General features: G+C 43.9%; 1 protein-coding gene across 5 annotated transcripts in view; it reads left to right on the forward strand.

Annotated features, from left to right (window-relative positions):
* Positions 1-12536, forward strand: part of ZNF143 (zinc finger protein 143) — a 63719-nt gene extending 51183 nt beyond the window's left edge. For 4 of the 5 annotated variants that reach the window (XM_010384830.2, XM_010384831.2, XM_030918369.1 and 1 more), the window contains exons 14-16: positions 33-194; positions 9092-9238; positions 11549-12536. In XM_010384830.2, coding sequence (XP_010383132.1) covers positions 33-194; positions 9092-9238; positions 11549-11632 — 393 coding nt within the window. In that variant the 3' untranslated portion in view covers positions 11633-12536. Of the gene's footprint in view, positions 1-32; positions 195-7735; positions 7813-9091; positions 9239-11548 lie in introns of those variants that run through there. The other variant, XM_030918370.1, reaches the window with a different exon arrangement.
* The last annotated feature ends 11149 nt before the right edge of the window (positions 12537-23685 follow it).

Genomic DNA, 23685 nt, shown 5'->3' on the forward strand with positions numbered 1-23685 from the left:
TTGACTGCTTTGTAAAATTCACTGTATTGCAGGTCAACATATCTCAAGCTGACATGCAGGCCATTGGCAACACCATCACAATGGTAACGCAGGATGGCACGCCCATCACAGTTCCCGCCCATGATGCAGTCATCTCGTCAGCAGGAACACATTCTGTTGCTATGGTTACTGCTGAGGGTACGGAAGGGCAACAGGTAATTACTTTTTTCTGTTATATCAATCAATACATATATCAGTACCAAAACTGTTACATAGATATACAATGTGGTACAACAGTTAAGCACACAGACTTTGGAGTGAATAATATTTTGCAACTTCTTAGCTACTTAACCCTCAGAGCCTGTTTTTCCTCATCTGCAAAGTAGGGTGCTAGTGGCATCTACCCCATGAGGTTGATGTAAGGATTGAATGAGATAATGTATATAAGATACTCAGCCTAAATAGATATTAAGTATTCAGTAGTGGTAGTTATTCCTATTATCATCATTATATCAGATACTTAGGAAATAATTGCAAAATTTACTATTTAATTTTTTGAATATGTCATATATTCATATGGTTTAAAACTCAAAAAATATATACAGGTATGTAATGAAAAGTCTTCATCCCACCCCTGCCTTCATCAACTCATTTCTTGCCTCCACAGATAATCAACTTTTATCAATTTTTTGTGTATTCTTCCAATCATTAAGCATATACAAACAAATACAAATAAGTAAATAGTCATCTCCCCCTTCCTTTTTTGTTAACTAGCCCACAGCTAACATAATAGCTCTCTTTTGGTTTTTGAGACAGACTGGAGTGCAGTGGCACGATCATGGTTCATTGCAGCCTCCACCTCCCAGGCTCAAACAATCCTCCCACCTCAGCCTCCTGAGTAGCTGAGACATGGTGGTATGCACCACCATGCCTGGCTAATTTTTCTTTTTCTTTTTTCTTTTTTTTTTTTTTTTAATTGTAGAGACAGGGTCTTACTATGTTGCCCAGGCCTTGGCCCCCCAAAGTGCTGGGATTACAAGCATGAGCCACCATGCCCAGCCTCCATTTTTTTTTTTATTGATAGTAAACTAGTCTGTTCTGCATCTTGTATGTTGTCTTTTAAACTTAACAATACATCTTCAAAATCTTTCTATTTCATTATATAGAGAGATTCCTCATCCTTTTTTTTTTAAGCTGCATTGTATTCCACTTATGGATGTGCCGTAATTAAAGTCTTTTGCTATTTCAAACAACACATAACCTTGTGCACATGCGATTTTGCTTATATAAGTGTGAGTATATATGCTAGATAAATTCCTAGAGCAGGATTGCTGATGCAAAGATACATGCATTCGTAATTGTGATCAGTGTTGCCAAACTTCCCTTCTAGGGTTATGCCAGTCTCCATTCTCACTTGCAGGGTTTGATAGTGCCTCTTCTCCTTCAGTATAGTCACCATGGTAGTATCAGACTTTTGGATTTTTGCCAATCTGATGTTTTTTTTTGTAGTTTTAATTTTCATTTCCCTTAAATAACATAATATATTTAAAAACTGTTTTTGTACTATACTAAAGGCAATGTTGAGTCTCACTCTTGAAAAAAGAATGAAGTTGGTGGTCTCATAACACCCTGAATGCAAAACTCAGAATCATAAAGCTACTAGAAGAAAAGAGGGGCAAATAGTTTTGCAGCCTTAAAGATTTCTTGGACTGTATTCAGACTGTAGTAACAATGAAAGAAAAAAAAACTGATAAATTGGACTTAATCAAAATTAATTCTTCTCACCAAAAGACACTGTTAAGAAAAAGATCAGACACCTCCCAGACTGAGGAAAAGATATTCATACCATATACACACACTATATTCACACAATACAAGTCTAAAAACGGACTTGTATTGAGAATACGTAACAAACTTCTACAAATCAACAATGAAAAGATGAACAACCATTAAAAATGAGCCAAAAAATGTTTTAAATGTACAAATCATTCAGTTGCTCATTGAACAAACCTCCCTCAAAAGATACATAACACAAAAAGTGCACATCTTTTATCATCAAAGAAATGCAAATTAATATCACAATGAGAGAGCATTTCAAACCCAAGAAGATGGCTAAAATCAAAAACCAAATGTTGATTTCTCCTAAGAAACTAGTGAGGAAACAACCACCACCACCACCTCCAAATGTTGGCAAAGATGCGGAGCAACTAGAACATTCATGTACTGCTAGTGGGAGTGTAAAACGATGTACATAGCCGATAAGCACATGAAAAGATGTTCAACATCATTAGTCATTAAGAAAATGCAGGCTGGGTGTGGTGGCTCACTCCCGTAATCCCAGCACTTTGGGAGGCTGAGGCAGGTGGATCACCTGAGGTCAGGAGTTTAAGACCAGCCTGGCCAAACATGGTGAAACCCCATCTCTACTAAAAATACAAAAATGTTAGCCAGGCGTGGTGGCGTGGCACCTATAATCCCAGCTACTCCGGAGGCTGAGGCAGGAGAATCACTTGAACCCAGGGGGCAGAGGTTGCAGTGAGCCAAGATTGCACCACTGTACTCCAGCCTGGGCAAAAAGAGTGAGACTCCATCTTAAAGAGGAAAAAAAAAAAAAGGCTTCTGGTTATTTTCATAGGAAACAAATTTTTGTATTAACAGTTTAAGCTGTTTTAAACTGCTTGTTACTTATTGCCAAATTATTTTTCAGAAAGGTTTAATAATCATGTTATGGATCTAAAAGGTTTCTTTTTCACTGTACTTTTGCTAGCATTGAAGTTTTTTTTTTTTTCATATTTACAGAATTAACAAGCAAAAGTTAAATTCTGTTTATTTTCATTTGACCACTAGTGAAGTTAAACCTGTTTTTCATATTTGCCTGCAATCTGTTTTTTTCTTGAGGTAAAATTTACGTAACAATGAAATGCACAGATCTTAAATTTACAATTCAATGAGTTGTGTTAAATATGCACCCATATAACTAACATCCTAAACAAAATGTAGAACATTTCTATCATGCCAGAAAGTTCCCTTGTGATTCCTTTGTAGCCAGTACTTACCCTCCTTCGGCAGAAACTGTTGTGATAGAATTAGTTTTGCTTATTATTATTTTTTTTTTGACAGAGCCTCACCCTGTCACCCTGGCTGGAGTGCAGTGACACGTTCTCAGCTCACTGCAACCTCCCGCGCGTGGCTAATTTTTTTGTATTTTTAGTAGAGATGGGGTTTTACCATGTTGGCCATGCTGGTCTCCAACTCCTGACCTCAAGTGATCTGCCCGCCTCAGCCTCCCAAAGTGCTAGGATTACAGTGTGAGCCATTGCGCCCAGCTTAGTTTTGCCTATTCTTGAACATTACATAAATGGAACCACAGTATGAACTTTTTTGTGTCTAGGTTTTTCTACTTAACATTTTGAATATTTACTCACATTGTTGGCATATAATAACAGTTCATTCTTTTTTATTGCTGAGCAGTATTCTATTGTAACAATATACCACAATTTGTTGATATATTCTTCCCTTGGTGAACATTTGAAATGCTTCCAGTTTTTGACTATTATGAATAAGATGGCAATAAAAATTCTAGTGAAAATATGTTTGTAGATGTATACTCTCATTTGTCTTGGATAAATACCTATTCGTGGAATTGCTGGCTCATAGAATAGAGGCATATTTACCTTTCTATGATAGTATCAAGCAGTTCTTCAAAGTGGTTGGGCCGTCATACACTCCCGCTAGTAATATATAAGAGTCTCATTTGTTCAATGCTGCTTCTTGTGGTTAAAATTTTTTTTTAAAATAGGCTGGGTGCCGTGGCTCACACCTGTAATCCCAGCACTTTGGGAAGCCAAAGTGGGAGGACTGCTTGAGCCCAGGATTTTAAAACCAACCTGAGCAATGTAGCAAGACCCTGTCTCCACCACATTTGTGTGTGTGTGTGTGTGTTTTTGAGATAGAATCTCGCTCTGTCACCCAGGCTGGAGTGCAGTGGCGCAGTCCCGGCTCACTGCAAGCTTCGTCTCTGGGTTCATGCCATTCTCCTGCCTCAGCCTCCCGAGTAGCTGGGACTACAGGCGCCCGCCACCATGCCCGGCTAATTTTTGTATTTTTGGTAGAGACGGGGTTTTACCATGTTGGTCAGGCTGGTCTCCAACTCCTGACCTCAGGTGATCCACCCCCCTCGGTCTCCCAAAGTGCTGGGATTACAGGTGTGAGCCACTGTGCCTGGCCAATTTTTTTTTTTTTTTTAATTAGCCAAGCATGGCAGTGTGTGCCTGTAGTCCCAGCTACTCTTGAAGCTGAGGTGGGAGGATCACTTGAGCCCAGGAGGTTGAGGCTTTGGTGAGCCATCTTCATTGTACTACAGTCTGGGTGACAGAGCAAAACCTTGTCTTCTAAAAAAATTAAAAAGAGGCTAGGCACAGTGGCTCATGCCTGTAATCCCAGGAATTTGGGAGGCTGAGGCAGGTGGATTGTGAGGTCAGGAGTTCGAGACCAGCCTGGCCAGCATGATGAAACCCTGTCTGTACTAAAAATACAAAAAAATTTAGCTGGGTGTGGTGTGGCGCGCACCTTTAGTCCCAGCTACTCAGGAGGATGAGGCAGGAGAATTGCTTGAACCCGGTAGGCTGAGGTTGCAGTGAGCCGAGATTGCACCATAGTACTCCAACCTGAGTGACAGCGAGACTCCGTCTCAAAAAGATGAAAAATAAAAAAGAGTTCTGTTTGTTTCATATTATCACCAACATTTGGAGTTGTTTTAAAGTTTTAGCCATTCTACTGGATGTGAAAGGGTCTATCATTGTGGTTTTAATTTACATATAAAAAAGCTAATATGGCCGGGCGCGGTGGCTCAAGCCTGTAATCCCAGCACTTTGGGAGGCCGAGGCGGGCGGATCACAAGGTCAGGAGATCGAGACCATCTTGGCTAACATGGTGAAACCCCGTCTCTACTAAAAATACAAAAAATTAGCCGGGCGTGGTGGCGGGCGCCTGTAGTCCCAGCTACTCGGAGGCTGAGGCGGGAGAATGGCATGAACCCGGGAGGCGGAGCTTGCAGTAAGCCGAGATCGCGCCACTGCACTCCAGCCTGGGCGACACAGTCAGACTCCGTCTCAAAAAAAAAAAAAAGCTAATATATCACTTGATTATGATGTGTTTACTTTTTCATATTTTGCTGGATTGAGTTCACTAATATATTTTTTAAAGGTGATTTTTTTTAGAGCAGTTATAGGTTCACCACAAAATGGAGAGGTAAGTACAGAGACTTTCCTTATACTCCCTGGCCCCACACATGCATAGCCTCCTGTATAATCAACACCCCCACCAGAGGAGCATGTTTGTTACCGTTGTTGAAACCTACACTGTACACATCATAGTCACTCAGAGTCCATCGTTTACATCTGGATTCACTGTTAGTGTTGTATATTCTATGGGTTTGGACAAACGTATAATGACATACATCTATCAGTAGAGGATCATACTCCATCAGAGTATTTTTACTGCCCTTAAGATCCTCTGTGACAGTTTGCTAGTATCTTGTTAAAGATTTTGGTGTCAGTGTGTATGAACCATATTGATCTATAATTTTTTTTTTTTTTTTTGAGACGGAGTTTCACTCTGTCGCCCAGGCTGGAGTGCAGTGGCACAATCTTGGCTCACTGCAAGCTCTACCTCCCAGGTTCACGTCATTCTCCTGCCTCAGCCTCCTGAGTAGCTGGGACTACAGGCGCCCGCGACCACTCCCAGCTAATTTTTTGTGTTTTTAGTAGAGAAGGGGTTTCACCATGTTAGCCAGGATGGTCTCGATCTCCTGACCTCGTGATCCGCCCACCTAGGCCTTCCGAAGTACTGGGATTACAGGCGTGAACCACCGCGCCCAGCCTTGATCTATAATTTATTATGAAATTATAAGAAAAAGTTTCATCTCCTGTTTCAATATCAGGGTTAGGCTTGCCTCATAAAACAAGTTGGGAAGTGTTCTCTTCTGTAGTATTTTCTGATAGTTGTGTAAGATTGGTATTATTTCTCCATAAAAGCTTGATAGAATTAATCAGGACACCACCATCATCTAGGCCTAGAGTTTTCTTTTTTGGGAGGCTTTGTTTTTTTTTCATGTATTCAAGTTTTTAAGTAGATCTATACTATTCAAGTTATCGACGTTTTTTTGTTTCCATTTTGCTAAGTTTTGTTTATAAGTTTGTTTCATCTAAGTTTTCATATTTATTGATATAAAGTTGTTCATACTATTTCCTTATTATCCCTTTAATATACATAGGATCTGGGGACCAGGCGCGGTGGCTCATGCCTGTAATTCCAGCACTTTAGGAGGCTGAGGTGGGTGGATCATCTGAGGTCAGGAGTTCAAGACCAACCCAGGGCAACATGGTGAAACCCCGTCTCTACTAAAAATACAAAATTAACCAGGTGTGGTGGTGCACGCCAGTAGTCCCAGCTAGTCAGGAGGCTGAGGTGGGAGGATCACTTGAGCCCAGGAGGCAGAGGTTGCAGTGAACTGAGATAGCACCACTACACTCTAGCCTGGGCAACAGAGGGAGGCCCTGTCCCAAAAAAACAAAGGAAAGAACAGGCAGTGGAAGCTAAAGCAATTCTTAGGGGAAATTTTGTTTTAAATGTTGGTATTGGGAAAAAAAGTTTTAAATGCAATGATCTTAGTTTCTACCTTAAGAAAAATTAAAAAGTAAATAGAAGGAGGGAAATAAGGACTGGGCGCACTGGCTCATGCCTGTAATCTCAGCACTTTGGGAGGCTCAGCAAGCGGTCCCGAGTAGCTGGGACCCAGGCTGGCCTCAAACTGCTGGGCTTCAGGGATCCCTCAGCCTCAGCCTCCCAAGTAACTAGGACTGCAGGAGGAAGCCACTGCTTCTGGCAAAAAAAAAAAAATTCTTTGTCTGCTGCCCTTCTGGAACTCTAATTATATGTATATTAGCTTGGTGTTGTCTTACAAGTTGCTGGGGATCTATTTGGTTTTTTTTGCTTTTTTGAGACAGAGTTTTCGCTCTTGTTGCCTAGGCCAGAGTGCAAATGGCATGATCTCGTCTCGCTGCAACCTCTGCCTCCCGTGTTCAAGTGATTCTCCTGCCTCAGCCTGCTGAGTAGCTGGGATTACAAGCACTGGCCACCGCGCCTGGCTAGTTTTTGTAATTTTAGTAGAGATGGAGTTTCACCATGTTGGTCAGGCTGGTCTCAAACTCCTGAGCTCATGATCCACCCGCCTTGGCTTCTCAAAGTGTTGGGATTACAGGTGTGAGCCACCACACCTAGCCTATTTGGGGTTTTTATCAATCTTTCTCAAGGTTCTTCAGATGGAGAATGTATATTAATTTGTCTTTGACCTTGTTCTCCTCCCTCCGCCTCCTGAGTAGCTGGGACTACAGGCACCCGCCACCACACCCGGCTAATTTTTGTATTGTTTTTTGTTTTTGTTTTTTTTAGTGGAAATGGGGTTTCACCATGTTGACCAGGCTGATCTCAAACTCCTGACCTCAGGTGATCCACCTGTCTCAGCCTCCCAAAGTGCTAGGATTACAACGTGAGCCACCATGCCTGGCTAAGCAATTGTAATTTTAAAATTGCATTCTGGACCTTGTGAATGTCACATTATAGAGATTATGAATTTTGTTATCTTTCTGTGGAGAATATTAATTTTTTTTTCTATTAACTAGTTAAATTATGTGTTGAGGCTGGGTTTTGTACTTTGTTAAGGCAGATCTGTTTCAGTGTTGCCATTATGTCTTAGGGTGAATATTTAATCCTGGGATGTAATCTTACCTCATAACTTGGTAAGATTGAAACTTCAAATTCCGTCTCTTTTTGGTGAGTTGCACTGAAAGCTCTCCTTGACTTCTCAGCCTTCTAGATGCTGCTTTGCCAATCTTGTTGGAACGTTATTGGAAACTAGAAATATTTGTGTTCAGGGATCTTAAGGATTTGAGGACAGTTTATACAAAGATTTGGGGGCTCCCCACTCAGATTCTTTGCTTTCTGGGCTATTCTCTGTACTGCTATTCTGGCAGCCCTGGACTCCATTATCTTTAACATTAAGTTGCCCCATGCTGCTCAAACTGGGTAGTGCCCTCAGTGTGAAATCTGTGTAAACACAGATGTAACACAGTGTGACTCCCTTCTTTCGAGAATCCCCTCTAGTTTCTTCCTGCTTTTCATTGCTTCTCAAAGCCTTCAAATAGTTGCTTTTTCATATTTTTGTCAAGGGTTTATAATTGTTATCTGCAGGAAGGTTAGCCCAATATAAGCTACTTAGACATTGCTGGAATGAAATCTGTTGTTCTTTTAGAATTAGGAAACATTACTGGGATTGATCCAAGCTAAATATCTATTAGCTTAAAATGTAGCATTTTTAGTGATGAATAGCCAAGTAAAACAGCAGTTTTCATTTTTAATCTATTCTTTCTCTGAATGTGGCTGAGTAAAATTTTAGAATATCATCTAACAGAAATAGTTAATTGCCATTTTCCATGTTATCTGCCTTTTTAAAAAAGTTGTATTTGTGGTATAAGAGCCACAAAAGCACGTTCAATCTTCCTGGCTAGGTGCTGCAAGAGGAGTATGGGGAGATTCCATAGAGTCTAAAATGGGAAATGAGTGTGAGATGAGATGCTGTTTTTCAGTAATACCACTGGACCTTTCAGTTTTCCTAGTTAAATGGAAATCTGATTTTAAATATGACAAGTAAACAGGAAAATAATCATTTATTTTCTCCTATGATCCAATCTCAGGGGAAAAAATGGACATTTGAGGTACAAATTAGTCCACATGCATAACTACCCAAGCAGCCCCTTAGGGGTAATTGAACCTAGGTACAGCCACATCTCCCTGGCTAATGGGGCCTGGCATAGCAGATCCATTTCTCCAGTGTCCTCTACCCTGTTTTGCCGTTGGCTTGCTTCATAACCTTAAATAATGAGCCTCAGCTTCCTCAAATAAAACTCCTTCCAGTATAGACTTTGACAAGTCTATGGTCAGAGGAGTTTTTCCTTTTCAATTTGAAGACAGTCCATTGTATTAAGTGGACTTTAACCTATTTAAATCTCAGATTTAATTCTTCATGTGTGTGATTTGTTTTGTTTTGCTTAAGGTTGCAATTGTAGCTCAAGACTTGGCAGCCTTCCATACTGCCTCATCAGAAATGGGGCACCAGCAGCATAGCCATCACTTAGTAACCACAGAAACCAGACCTCTGACCTTAGTAGCAACATCCAATGGCACCCAGATTGCAGTTCAGGTGAGTACCAAGGCAGGCTGTCCTCAGTCGACAGCAGTGCTGCTCATAGCTCTCAACTTTGTACACTGTGCTTTGTGTATAACCTTTACAGGAGGCAAGGTACAGAATAATCTCTGTCACCTAGCCTACTTTAAGGAAACTGCAGTGTTTGAGGTGGACTCAAAGAGACCAGTACTTTGTTCTGTACCCATCTTTGCATATTCTAGGGGAATTTATAGCAAGAAAAAAAACCTTCAGGTGTACATCCCTGTGTGCACCCACCCAGGCATCTTCAAATTAGGCAGGGGTCTATAAAGCACTTAAGAGCTACTCCTTAGAGCGAAACCTAGTGGAAATACAAATCCTAAATAAGTCCTCTGAGAATCTGTGCATAGCCCCCATTTTAAAGAGGGGAATGTCAGAAGAGTTAGAAGGAATCATTCTCTGGGAAGCAGAGAATTTAGAATCTTAGGTGCAGCCGGGCATGGTGGCTCATCCCTATAACCCAGCACTTTGGGAAGCTGAGGCACGTAGGTAGCTTGAGCTTAGGAGTTAGAGACCAGCCTGGGCAACATCGTGAAAACCCATCACTACAAAAAGCACAAAAATTAGCTGGGTGTGGTGGCGGGTGCCTGTAGTGCCCAGCTATTTGGCAGGGGGCTGAGGTAGGAGGATTACTTGTGCCCAGCGTATTGGAGGCTGCAGTGAGCCAAGATTGTGCCACTGCACTCCCGCCTGGGTAGCAAATGAGACCCCATCTCACAAAATAAGAGAGACCAGCCTGGGCAACATGATGAAACCCTATCTCTACAAAAATACAAAAGTTAGCTGGATGGGGTGGTGTGCACCTGTAGTCCCAGCTACTCTGGTGGCTGAGGTGGAAGGATCACTTGAGCCAGGGAGGTTGAGGCCGCAGTGAGCCAAGATTGCACCACTGTCCTCCAGCCTGGGTGACAGAGCGAGACCCTGTCTCAAAAAAAAAAAAAAAAAGAATGTAAAGTAATATAGAATCCTAGGGGCTAGGTGCAGATTACCTGTCCTTAGGGAGATTTTTTTTCCCCCATGTATTTACTTGATAAAGAGTTGGAACACACTAGAGGAAATGTCAGCTGTTGGTTTTATGTAGTTTGTGGGTATAGAAGCCAAAGGCTCAAGAAGCTCTCTTTTGTTGGCTGAGGTAAGCATCTTTTGTCTCTTGCATGTATGAAGATTTTTTTTTTAAGTTTGTATTTATTTAAAAATAGAGATGGGGTCTCACTATGTTGCTCAGGCTGGTCTTGAACTTCTGGGCTCAAGTGATCCTCCTGCCTCAGCCTCCCGAAGTGCTAGGAATGTAGTCATGAGCCATCACGGCCGGACTGTACGAAGATTTTATCAGAATCCCAAATAAATTGCAGGCCAGGCACGGCAGAAAGAAAGAAAAGAAAAGAAAGAGAAAGAGAGAGAGAGAAAGAAAAAGAAAGAAAGGAGGGAGGGAGGGAGGGGAGAAGGGAGGGGAGGGGAAGCTGAGACAGGATAGGATGGCTGAACCAAGGAAGCGGAAGAGTCTGTCCCTCAGCCTCTTCCTCTGAGGTGGGAGCCTAAGCCTCCCCAGCAGCTGGGACTCCAGGTGCACGCTGCCATGCCCAGCTAATTTTTGGTTTTTGAGATGGAGTCTTCCTCTGTTGCCCAGGCTGGAGTGCAGTGGCGATATCTCGGCTCACTGCAAGCTCCACCTCCCGGGTTCATGCCATTCTCCTCCCTCAGCCTCCCGAGTAGCTGGGACTACAGGTGCCCGCCACCACACCCAGCTAATTTTTTTGTATTTTTTAGTAGAGATGGGGTTTCACTGTGTTAGCCAGGGTGGTTTTGATCTCCTGACCTTGTGATCCACCTGCCTCAGCCTCCCAAAGTGCTGGGATTACAGGCGTGAGCCACCGTGCCCGGCCAGTTTTTGTATTTTTTAAGTAGAGATGGGGTTTTGCCATGTTGCTCAGGCTGGTCTCAAACTCCTCCTGGGCTCAAGCAGTCTGCCTGCCTCCACCTCCCAAAGTGTTGGGATTACAGGCATGGGCCACCATGCCCCACTGAGACCTCATCGTATCACCAGGCCTGGCTGCACCTAGGATTCTAAATTCAAAAAAGAAAAAGAAATTGCATTGCATTGCATTATCCTCCCCTGCAGAAAATTGTTTTGTTCTCTTAATGATTGAGTTAGCAGTAGTATCTTAACAATCCCAAGTGTCAGAATTACAGAGGGAAGTTTTCCTTCTGGCATGTAACATTTCTTTGGCATTTTCTTGACTGTGGCTTTTGAATTGTTAGCATTTGATGTGTGTGTTCCTGTTTCAGCTTGGAGAACAGCCATCTCTGGAAGAAGCCATCAGAATAGCATCTAGAATCCAACAAGGAGAAACACCAGGGTTGGATGATTAATCCTCAGAACAATGGAGCAATAAAGCAGGAGTCTTTCATCTTCTGGCAGCAGAAATCCATGAAGCCCGGGCCCAGGAAAATTAGAAGTTTTCCATTCCTGATACACTGTACACATTTTTATGCGAGAGTGGAGAACATTTTATTCTTGACACTTTTGTGTATATAACCCTTGGAATAGATTCTCAGAGTGATTCATTGTGTACAAGGAAGTATGAAATTAGGGCAATACAGTAAATTTTCATGTTACTCTTTTATCAGATCACAAACTCCTAGAGTCTACATGCAAGACTAGTAAAGTCTTATGGAGTCTTATGATGGATTTTTAACTTCCCATGGAAAAAAAAATAAAGGCTGTATCTAAAATATCAAAGGTTCTATATGTCACACAATCGTAATTCCAAAAGCCATTATGGATAATAAAGGATGTAAAGCCTTCAGATATTTCCCCAGTTAATAGAATGTCTGCAGTTTTTGTTCTACTATATGTTTGTCCATTTTTATTTGTATCTCATGGTTTGCAGACTATTTGAATAATTTATAGTTTCCCATCCCTGTTAAAAACCAGCTCTTCAAGCTGAAATGCTAATTATATTGGCATTACATTGAATTATGTACAAAATTATAAAATTTGATTATTTAAAATTAAAAAGTTAAATCCAGCGGTTTTGTTAAAGATTTTGCTTAGTATTCAGTTTTTATTACTGTTTTTTAAAAATAATTATCAAAGTTTAACCACAGACTGGTTCCCGAGATAACAGTACTGTAATTGGAAATGGCTTTACTCTGAAAATTAGGTTAGTGGGTTGGTGTAAATTATTTATTTTTGCTTATGTATTTTTGTTTTAAAGCTTATTTACCCCAAAGTTTATTATTAATGTTGAATACAGCAATTTTTAAAATGTTACTTTTATATTTTTTTATTTATCAAATTGGGATGGGGGAATGGTGCAGAAAATATCTCAAATGTAATGGAGTGTAACCTAATACGCACATTGAAAGGACGTTGTGTATCAAGTACAGAATAAGTGCTTTTCCATATATTTTTATATATTCACAACAATTTTGTGAAACATAGGAGATTTACTACCTCCATTTTATATATGAGGAAACCAAGAGTCCAGGGAGGCTGACTGTCTTACCAGCCCTCACAGCTACGGAGAGGCAGGACCAAGATGGGAACCCAGACTTTCTGGCACTGCACCACAGTGACCTCCCCGAATGCTCGCTTGTGGCAGAGATGATCAAAATGAACTTTGGTGATTTCTGATTGCCTAATGAATTGAGCCATGGAAAAACCATTTTCTAATGTTGAAAATTCAGCATTCACAAAGGTCAAAAAAAGAAAAAAAGATGAAGGTGTGTTCTGCAGCAGCCCTCCTGCACTGTCGTTCAGCGAACTTTGTTTGCAGAGAGCTGAAATGTCGCTTTTTCATTTCAAGCTTTACAGTAGAAAGGGGAAAACATTGTGCTGTTTTATTTTACATAAATGTTATCTTTGATCCGGTTCTATGAACTCTTGCTAAAAAGGATGGTGACTTATTTGAAATAGGAACCCTTTATAGATATATAACATTAGCAAAAGCCCTAGTCACCACAGATCCAGTCTTCATTTTTGACAGAGACACAGACCCACACAGAATTCCCCGCTGAAGCCCACTGAGGCTCAGAAAGGGGCTGTCGGGCTGGGATAGAAGACCAGAATCTGCGAAATCGAGGGCAAGGTGGCGCCCAACCTCCCAGTGCTGGTCGTGGCTCCTGGCTGCTGGCCAGGAGCTCCTCCCCACTGGGCCCAGCCAGGCTGCTGTGCTTCCCAGGACCAAAAACCAAGCTGTCAGCCTCCCATGGCCCCTTAGATCTGACTTTGCTCAAATTCCAGGGTGTTTCTCTTTACTCCCAGCACCTTTGCCAGTTGAATTGGGCAGGGCTCAACCTGGACTGTTATGGTTAGCCTGATTATCCCTCAGCTCAAAAGCAAATGACTTCCTACTGGCACCCAGAGAAAAGAGTCTAGGGTCACTGTTAGTTTTCCCTGACCTGCCGTCTTGGGAATGGGGCTTCAGAAGCCTAGCGAGGTGGCCTGTTTCCTCCAGGGGAAGGGTGCAGTTGCTGTGCTGACAATTGCTAGGAAAGCTGCTTTGTGGGGGGTCTCTTCACAGTGCAGGACACAGAAACGTCCAAGGTTGAAAATCCCAAAAAGACACTTGAAATAAGAGTAAACGCTAGCAAACAACCAGGTGGGACATAACCCTCTGGAATTTGATCCAGACAATGCTCAAGGAAAACCTCTCCGTCCAAAAAAATCACCCTGCTTTGCCCCAGACACAGCTTGAGGCCACTACAAAGAAAATGTGCCTTGCTGGCAGTCTGAACTCTGTAAGAACTTAGAGTTAAGGGAGGGACGAGGCTTTCTCAATTCTCTACAGGTGGCAGCTGCCCAGAGAGCCAGATCTCTCCTTCCCCTCCTACCCACCCCCAGCTCTTCAGGGGCAAACTAACTCTGAACAGTGTCCCTTTACTTGCTGCCTGCCTTCCCGAGTGACAGCCCTGGGGCTAGGTAAGCAACTTGGGAAACCGTGGACTCAGTGCTGAAACTGACTGGACTGCATTTATCAACCCAAGGAGTTTACCATCCAGTATTTCCTGGCTCAGATAAGATTATAGACTAGTTAACTACTGGTAGACCTCAGCAGCGAGTGGGGAGTGGGATGTAAAAAGGAAGGAGGCAGAGCTAAAGTCTAGTGTCGAAGAGGAAAAGGGAGCATGTGGGAGGGGGAGAAAAGCTGCCTCAGCCTCCTCCATGATAAGCACTTTCTGTACCTAGGTTTCCTTTGGGGATGAGGATGCTCTCAAGGAATACTCTAGCCAAATAATCTCTCTTCATCTGCCTGAGGGACAGGACACACCTGCATGGGCATGTGACCAGTACAGTTTGAACAAGAAACTCCACTCAGAAGGGCCCTGGATTTGGGGTTTAATGCACTGTGGTTGCAGTCTTGAAATTATTTTTGTTTATTTTTAAGATAGGGTCTTGCTGTGTCACCTAAGCTTGAGGGCAGTGGCACGATCAGGGCTCACTGCAACCTCCTCCTGGGCTCCAGCGATCCTCCCACCTCAGCCTCCCAAGTAGCTGGAACCACAGGTGCTCACCACCATGCCCAGCTAATGTTTGTATTTTTGGTAGAGATAGGATTTCACCATGCTGACCAAGCTGTTCTCAAACTCTTGAGCTCAAGTGATCCATCTGTCTTGGCCTCCCAAAGTACCGGAATTGCAGGCATGAACCACTGCGCCCAGCTGTAGTCTTGATGTCTATCTTTGTGTTTTATAAGTGAAGTCCCGTGCATCAACAAAGCATGTGCTGGGGACTTAGTGCCTGAGCTTACACACAGCTCCGCCCGCTGCTGCCTCTCTGGAAGGGCTCTCACCACCACTGCCCCACCTGGCCTCTCCCTCCTTGCCTTCACCCTGCAACTGCATGCCACCCTCTACCCTTGGCAGGAGTCTGATCCCAATACAGGGAGGGTTGGGGCGAGGTGGTGGCCATCCCCACTCCAGGCTGGCAGCACCACAGTGCTCCTGGTGGACAACCAGCCTTAGTTGAGCCTTGAAAGGCGCAAGCCTCTTGCCCAGCCCTTTACTGACAGTGTCCCAGCTCTGAGTTTTAAAGACACTGGTAGCCCATTTGCTGCAGGCTGGAGTGGCAGGCCTGTGGGAAGGGGAGACACCTGGAGGAAAGGGAACCTGGAACCTGTCAGACCCAAGAGAGCACCTGCCCACAGGCATCTGTGAAGTCCCTTGCCCTGGAGGGCTTTCTTAACAGGCTCTGTGCCTGGGGGAATCCACTCTTTCTCCTTCCAGCTTTCCAGAGCCTGGCTTGTGTTTGCTGTGTCTTCGAACCAGCAGGAGATAAACCTTCTGGGATGAACCACAAAATTCAAATTGTGTAATTTCAGTGATTCCAAATATGAGATAAATATTCTGATATTTACATTTAAAATTGGCACTGTATGATACAAAATGGAGGGTAAAATGCATGCCAAAATTTTTAATTTGTAGTTTTTCTTTGCTTTTTTTTGAGACAGAGTCTTGCTCTGTTGCTCAGGCTGGAGTGCAATGGCGCGATCTCGGCTCACTGTAACCTCCGCCTCTTGTGTTCAAGTGATTCTCCTGCCTCAGCCTTCCGAGTAACTGGAATTACAGGTACCCGCCATCATGCCCAGCTAATTTTTTGTATTTTTGTAGAGACAGGGTTTCATCATGTTGGCCAGGCTGGTGTCGAACTCCTGACCTCAGGTGATCCACCCGCCTCGGCTTCCCAAAGTGCTGGGATTACATGTGTGAGCCACTGAGCCCGGCCTGTAGTTTTTCTTAGAATGACATTAAGTAGCAAATAAGCACCATGACAAGTCAAGAGAAGGACTACAAAAGAAGGAAAAAGCTTATGTCTACCATTTTGTGTGTGTAATAAAATATACATAAAATTTACCATTTTAACTATTTTTGGGTGTGCTGTGGTACTTAGCCAACCCTCTGTATCCTTCAGTTCCACATCCCTGGGTTCCACGTCCATGGAGTCAACCAACCATGGATCGAAATATTCAGGAAAAAGGCTGGTGTGGTGGCTCACACCTGTAATCCCAGGCAGGAGGATCACTTGAGGCCAGGAGTTCAAGACCAGCCTGGGCAACATAGTGAGACCCTGTCTCAACAAAAAAAGAGAAAAAATATATTCAGGAAAAAAAAAGACTAAGTTCCAAAAAGCAAGTCTTGAATTTGCAAGGTACCGAGTACTATGTTGAATTCATAAGAGTGATGTGTAGGCATTGTATTTGGTATCATAAGTAATCTAGAGATGAATTAAAGTATACAGGAGGATGTGCGTAGGTTATGTGCAAATACTATGCCATTTATTACCAGGGACTTGAGAATCCATGGATTTTGGTGTCCTTGATGAATCCTAGAACCAATCCCCCTCCAATACTGAAGGGCAACTCTACATTCACACTGTTGTGCAACCATCACCACCATCCATCTCCAGAACTGTTTTCATCTCCCCAAACTGAAATTGTACCACTAAACAATAATTCCACATCCCCCCTCACTCCAGTTCCTGACAACCACCATTTTCTTTTCTTTTCTTTTTATTTTTTCAGACAGGGTCTTGCTCTGTCGCCCAGGCTGGAGTACAGTGTCACGATCTTGGCTCACTGCAACCTCCCACTGCTGGGTTCATGCGATTCTCCTGTCTCAGCTTCCCAAGTAGCTGGGACTACAGGCATGTGCCACCATGCCTGGCTAATTTTTGTTTTTGTTTTTGTTTTTTTTTTTTAGACGGAGTCTCGCTCTGTCGCCCAGGCTGGAGTGCAGTGGCCGGATCACAGCTCACTGCAAGCTCCGCCTCCTGGGTTTACGCCATTCTCCTGCCTCAACCTCCCGAGTAGCTGGGACTACAGGCGCCCGCCACATCGCCTGGCTAGTTTTTTGTATATTTTAGTAGAGACGGGGTTTCAGCGTGTTAGCCAGAATGGTCTCGATCTCCTGACCTCGTGATCAGCCCGTCTCGGCCTTCCAAAGTGCTGGGATTACAGGCTTGAGCCACCAATTTTTGTATTTTTAATAGAGATGGGTTTTTGTCATGTTGGCCAGGCTGGTCTCGAACTCCTCATCTCAAGTGATCTGCCTGCCTCAGCCTCTCAAAGTGCTAGGATTACGGGCATGAGCCACCGTGCCCAGCCACCATTCTATTTTCTGTCTCTATAAATTTGACTGTTGTAGGCACCTCATATTATATTTGTCTTTTTGTGGCTGGCTTTATGTGTACCTTTAAAAGCACGTTTTTCCTGTCTTTTGATCAAGAGGTTGCACATTTTCATTTTTGCACGGAACCCCACGGATTATGTAGCCTGTCCTGCTGAGGCGTGTGCTTCTATTAGCCCTTTTGTTTTTGCTGCAGATGTGTGACCTGTGTTTTGGGAATATATTATCTCTTGTTAGATTATGGGCTCCTTTAAGACAGCTGGGGATTTAAATTTCCCGGTAACTCCTGGAGGCCTTGCAGAGTAGTAGGGCACCTCTAGCTGTTCCCTCCAGTTCCAAACTCATGGGGCTTGAGATGTACAGAGAGATTCTTCAATTCTCCATGCAAGAGTTTCATTTTGCTTCTAGAGCACGGCTAAACTGGAAGGACAGAAAGTCTTGTTGAGAATGAAGAATGCTCAAAATTCAGGACAATTGCATGAATCGTTAAAACTGCCTGGCAAAAGCTTTTTCTGCTCGCTTTTCTGCATTCAGATTGTGAAAGAAAAATAGACTCTCGGGACCTCAAATTCACTATGCCAAAAGGAAAGTTAAGCTTGGAAACTGAGTCATGCAAACAAAAAAGCAAAAACAAGACAAGGCCGGGTGCGGTGGCTCAAGCCTGTAATCCCAGCACTTTGGGAGGCTGAGACGGGCGGATCACAAGGTCAGGAGATCGAGACCATCTTGGCTAACACGGTGAAACCCTGTCTCTACTAAAAATACAAAAAAAAAAACAAACAAACAAAAAAAAAAAAACAAAAACTAGCCGGGCGAGGTGGCGGGCGCCTGTAGTCCCAGCTACTCCGGAGGCTGAGACAGGAGAATGGCGTGAACCTGGGAGGCGGAGCTTGCAGTGAGCTGAGATCCGGCCACTGCACTCCAGCCCGGGAGACAAAGCAAGACTCCATCTCAAAAAAAAAAAAAAAAAAAAAAAAAACAAGACAAAAACAGCCTTTCTTTTGTTCCCAAACAGCTGTAATTTCATATGCTTACCTTATCTTATAAAAAATGTAGATCAACTGAGCATGAGACTAATGCATAATTGACTTTTCCTCTACCCTTTTCTTTTCACATGTAAAACGTAGACTCACTGAACTCTAACCAGAGCCTCACAAGAATATAACCACTTGCCTCATTGTCTACCCACCCTCCTTTTTCTTTTTCCCTTTCCCTCCTGCTTGCCCTTTCCTCTGTGAAAGGAAAATAAAAACTTGGGGTGCTAATTTCACTATGCCAAAAGAAAAATATTAAGCTGAAAGCTGAATTATCCAAGAAGCTACTTTTCCTTTTGTTCCTAAGCCGGTAGCTACAGGAAAAAAGTTATCTCCATAGAGCTACTCTATGCTCACCTTAGCTTCTGTAAAGATGAATATATAATTGACTCTCCCCTACCTGCTCCTTTTCTCTTGCAACATGTGGATTCAGTCATGTGACCACACCCTCCGTCTTTCCCCTCCAGCCTGCTTTTCCTGCTTTGAAATATTGAAGCCCTCAAAAACATCTTTGGAGAAAGGCACAGACCTGTCTCCCAAGTGCACATCCTTAATGATGATAACGTAAATTTCTAAATTAATTGTTACCTATCTCACATACTTTTTGGTTTACACTTCTTGAAATATTGAAGTTCCCCAAATCCTCTTTGGAAAAAGCATAGGTCACAGATCCTATTGTGACTTGGGTTTCTTTTTCCCAGGCAAATCCTCAGCCTTGGCAAAATAAACCTCTACTCAATTGAGATCTGCCATGGTCATGTTTTGGTTTACAAGATGAAAGAAAATGAGATTCCAGCTCTAATGTCAATTCCAGATTTCTTCCTACTTTGCCTCATTGCTGCAGGGGTTCCCTGGCACACACAGGTCACAGCACACAAAAGCCCCCCACAAGCCTAAGCATGAATCTGCCCCAAAGCCCCCCAGCCTAGGAAAGGAATGTGGGAAACAGCTCTCATCTGGGCTGCAGACTCAGTGCCAATGCCCTTCACACAAATTCTGCAAATTCTAAAGAAAACCCAAAGCAGTAAAAAAAAAAAAAAAAAATCTCTGCTGCCCCAAGGGGTTTGGCTTATCTTGTTAAATAGGAAACCTTTACTCTAAGCCAGTGACAGGGCTTTTGTGCTGATGAGGGCCCTGGGAGGACAGTAGGTCCTGCTTGAGGGCAGCTCCCACACCCACCTGATGTTTTATTCAGATAAAACTGATTAGGTAAGTTTCCTCACACCTTAGGACTTTTCTAATATCCTGAAATCGCCTCATGTTCTTTTAACTGAAAAAGCAGGGGCAACAGAAAAATTGGAGCTTTTTTTTTTTTTTTTTTACAAAGGTGGACTTCACTATTGGAAAGCTGGTGGAACCTTTGGGTGTTTCAAAGCCAAAAAGAAAGGAGCCGGTTAATAAATTAAAGGCAGGATGGTGGGCCTTGGGGTCGACCACCAGCAGGAGGCGCTGTGGAGGCTCGGGGAGCAATCCATCTGCTTGCTTCACCATTTCCTTCTGAGACGAATGAGCCAGCTGTGCCTTGATGGGGGCAGTCAAAACAAGGCAAGTGATGAGAAGAACCCTGACAGCCTCAGGTCATTGGGACGTCACTGAAGACAACATGCCCTCACCAGACCTGGAAGACTAGTTTTGCTTCCTTGCACAATCTGGCAGCCACTTTTGGTTTTATAGCCAGTGTTGACCAAGATGATACTTCCAGGAGTAGCTCAGATTTGGCTTCCTGAGACGCTAGTTGCAATCCTGTGAAAAGAAGGTGCTAAGAATTAAATATCATTCTCACACAGGCACTTCCAGGGCAAATCTCTGCCAGGCCTAAGGAATCTCTAGCCCCAGTCATTCATTCCTAGCAACATTCCACACTCTTTGTTTTGTTTTTGAGATGGAGTCTTGCTTTGTCGCCCAGGCAAGTGGTGCAATCTCGGTTCACTGTAACCTCCGCCTCCCAGGTTCCAGCAATTCTCCTGCCTCAGCCTCCCGAGTAGCTGAGAATACAGGTATGTGCCACCACGCCCGGCTAATTTTTGTATTATTCGTAGAGATGGGGCTTCACCATGTTGGCCAGGCTGGTTTTGAACTCCTGACCTCAGGTGATCCACCCAGCTCAGCCTCCCAAAGTGCTGGGATTACAGACGTGAGCCACCAGGCCTGGTCTGTTTGTTTGTTTGTTTGTTGTTTGTTTGTTTGTTTATGAGACAGAGTTTCGCTCCTGTTGCCCAGGCTGGAGTACAGTGGCACGATCTCAGTTCACTGCAACCTCCGCCTCCTGGGTTCAAGGGATTCTCCTGCCTCAGCCTCCTGAGTAGCTAGGACTACAGGCGCCTGCCACCATAACCAGATAATTTTTTTGTATTTTTAGTAGAGACAGTGTTTCACCATGTTGGTTAAGCTGTCTTGAACTCCTGACCTCAGGTGATCCACCTGCCTTGGCCTCCCAAAGTGCTGGGATTATAGGCGTAAGCCACTGCATCCAGCCCATTCCACACTCTTAAACCCAGTCCTAAGGTGAGGCCAGGTTGCTGTAGTATTTGCCATTTGGCATGCCTTCTGCAGTCTTAGGAGAAGGTCTATAGGGTCACCTTCCTTCATCCCCACAGGGAAAGTCACTTGCTCATCCACAGGCAGAGCCCTGTCCAGGGCTCCAGTGTCAACCATGCCTGGAGACAACATGCTACCAATAGCTTCTATCCCAAGTTCTTAGACAAGAAATTTTGGAATAAATGCCAAACTTATGGGATAAATGCCAAATTCCTGTCCAAGAACTTGGGATAGAAGCCCCATTGCTGCCCTGCCCTTGGACCCAAGTCTAAGAAGTGGGCTCTGATATTGTTCTTGAGGATTGACTCTGCCTTGATCACCTCTCCTGGCCCCCAGACTTGCTCAACTGTGGCCATGTTTATCCCAGCAAAACTCAAAAGGACTCAGAGTTATTGAAATCCAGCCTGGTAGCAAGGGGTCTTATTCCTACCATAACTCCTCTCTTCTCCTGCCCCTGAATTCTGTACCCTTCAGAGGAGCTTTGCTTTGTTTTATTTTATTTTAATCCTATGACACTACTTTTTCGCCCGATTGCCACTCTTTATTTTTGAGACAGGCTGGGGTGCAGTGGTGCAATCTCTGCTCACTGCAACCTTTGCCTCCTGGGTTTAAGTGATTCTCATGCCTCAACCTCCCCAGTAGCTGGAACTACAGGCGTGCACCACCATGCCCGGCTAATTTTTGTATTTTCAGTAGAGACGAGGTTTTGCCATGTTGGCGAGACTGGTCTCAAACTCCTGGCCTCAAGTGATCTGCCAGCCTCGACCTCTCAAAGTGTTGGGATTACAGGTGTGAGCCACTGCGCCCGGACTGCCACTGTTGACTATGCCTTCAGATACAGTGTTGCATGAGGGACCAATAAATCACAGAAAAGAGAGAGAAATGGCAGTTTCAACTTATGAAAAAATGTATAGCCTCACTTATAATAAGATCAATTAATATTAAAACAATACCAAAATTATTTCAAAAAGTTTTTCAAAGTTTAAAAAACCATTACAGGCCGGGCGTGGTGGCTCAAGCCTGTAATCCCAGCACTTTGGGAGGCCGAGACCGGCGGATCACGAGGTCAGGAGATTGAGACCATCCTGGCTAACCCGGTGAAACCCCGTCTCTACTAAAATATACAAAAAACTAGCCGGGCGAGGTGGCGGGCACCTGTAGTCCCAGCTACTCGTGAGGCTGAGGCAGGAGAATGGCGTAAACTCGGGAGGCGGAGCTTGCAGTGAGCTGAGATCCAGCCACTGCACTCCAGCCTGGGTGACAGAGCGAGACTCCGTCTCAAAAAAAAAAAAAAAAAAAAAAAACCATTACTGGGCTGGGCGAAGTGGCTCACGCCTGTAATCTCAGCACTTTGGGAGGCTGAGGCGGGCAGATCACGAGGTCAGGAGATCGAGACCATGCTGGCTAACACAGTGAAACCGTGTCTCTACTAAAAATACAAAAAAATTAGCTGGGCGTGGTGGCAGTCACCTGTAGTCCCAGCTACTGGAGAGGCTGAGGCAGGAGAATGATGTGAACCCAGGAGGCAGAGCTTGCAGTGAGCCGAGATCACGCCATTGCACTCCAGCCTGGGCGACAGAGCGAGACTCCGTCTCAAAAAAAAAAAAAAAAGAAAAAACCTACCATACTGAAATCCCATTTTTCACCTATAAAATTGGTAAATATTTAAAAAGTTGATAATGTTGGCAGAGATGCAGGAAAATAGGTTTTTGTTTTGTTTTGTTTTGAGACAGTCTATTGCCCAGGTTGGAGTGCACTGGTACGATCACAGCTCCCTGCAGCCTCAACCTCCCAAGTTCAAATGATTTCCCCATCTCATCTTCCTGAGTGGCTGGGACTATAGGCGCAAACAACCACACCCAGCTGATTTTTAAATTTTCTTTCTTTCTTTCTTTCTTTTTTTGAGACGGAATCTCACTCTGTTGCCCAGGCTGGAGTCCAGTGGCACAATCCCCACTCACTGCAACCTCCACCTCCCAGGTTCAAGCGATTCTCCTGCCTCAGCCTCCCAAGTAGATGGGATTACAGGCATTTGCCATCACACCCAGCTAATTTTTGTATTTGGTCTCAAACTCCTGGGCTCAAGCCATCCTCCTGCCTCAGCTTCCCAAAGTGCTGGGATCACAGGTTTGAGCCACCGTGCCTGACCAGGAAAATGATTGTTTTGTTTGAGACAGGGTCAGGCTCTGTCTCCCAGGCTGCAGTGTAATGGTGTGATCTGGGCTCACTGCAAACTCTGCCTCCTGTGCTCAAACCATCCTACCATCTCAGCCTCCTGAGGAGCTGGGACTACTGGCACGTGCCACCATGCTCTGCTAATTTTTGTTGTTGTTGTTGTTGTATATTAGGTAGAGACGGCGTTTCACCATGTTGGTCAAGCTGATCTCAAAAACTCCTGGGCTCAATTGATTCTCCCATCTCAGTCTCCCAAAGTGCTGGGATTATAGATGTGAGCCACTGCACCCAGCCAAAAATAGATTTAAAGTGCATATATCCTTTAATTTGGCAATTCTTCTTCAAATAGTATATCCTAAGGATATATGAGCAGCATTGCTCATAATAGCAAAAGTTTGAAAACAGCCTAATGGAGAGCTGTTTAGATAAATCATGGGAAAAATCATGCTGCCCCAGGCTCTTCCCAGCCTCAGCACTGTGTGGGAAGCTGCTGGGTAGGTTGCTCTTGGGTGTGAGGTGTCGTAGGCTGAAAAATGCCCCCGCCAAATA

This window comes from Rhinopithecus roxellana, chromosome 15, assembly GCF_007565055.1.
Source record: "Rhinopithecus roxellana isolate Shanxi Qingling chromosome 15, ASM756505v1, whole genome shotgun sequence".
In the NCBI taxonomy this organism is placed as follows: Eukaryota; Metazoa; Chordata; class Mammalia; order Primates; family Cercopithecidae; genus Rhinopithecus; species Rhinopithecus roxellana.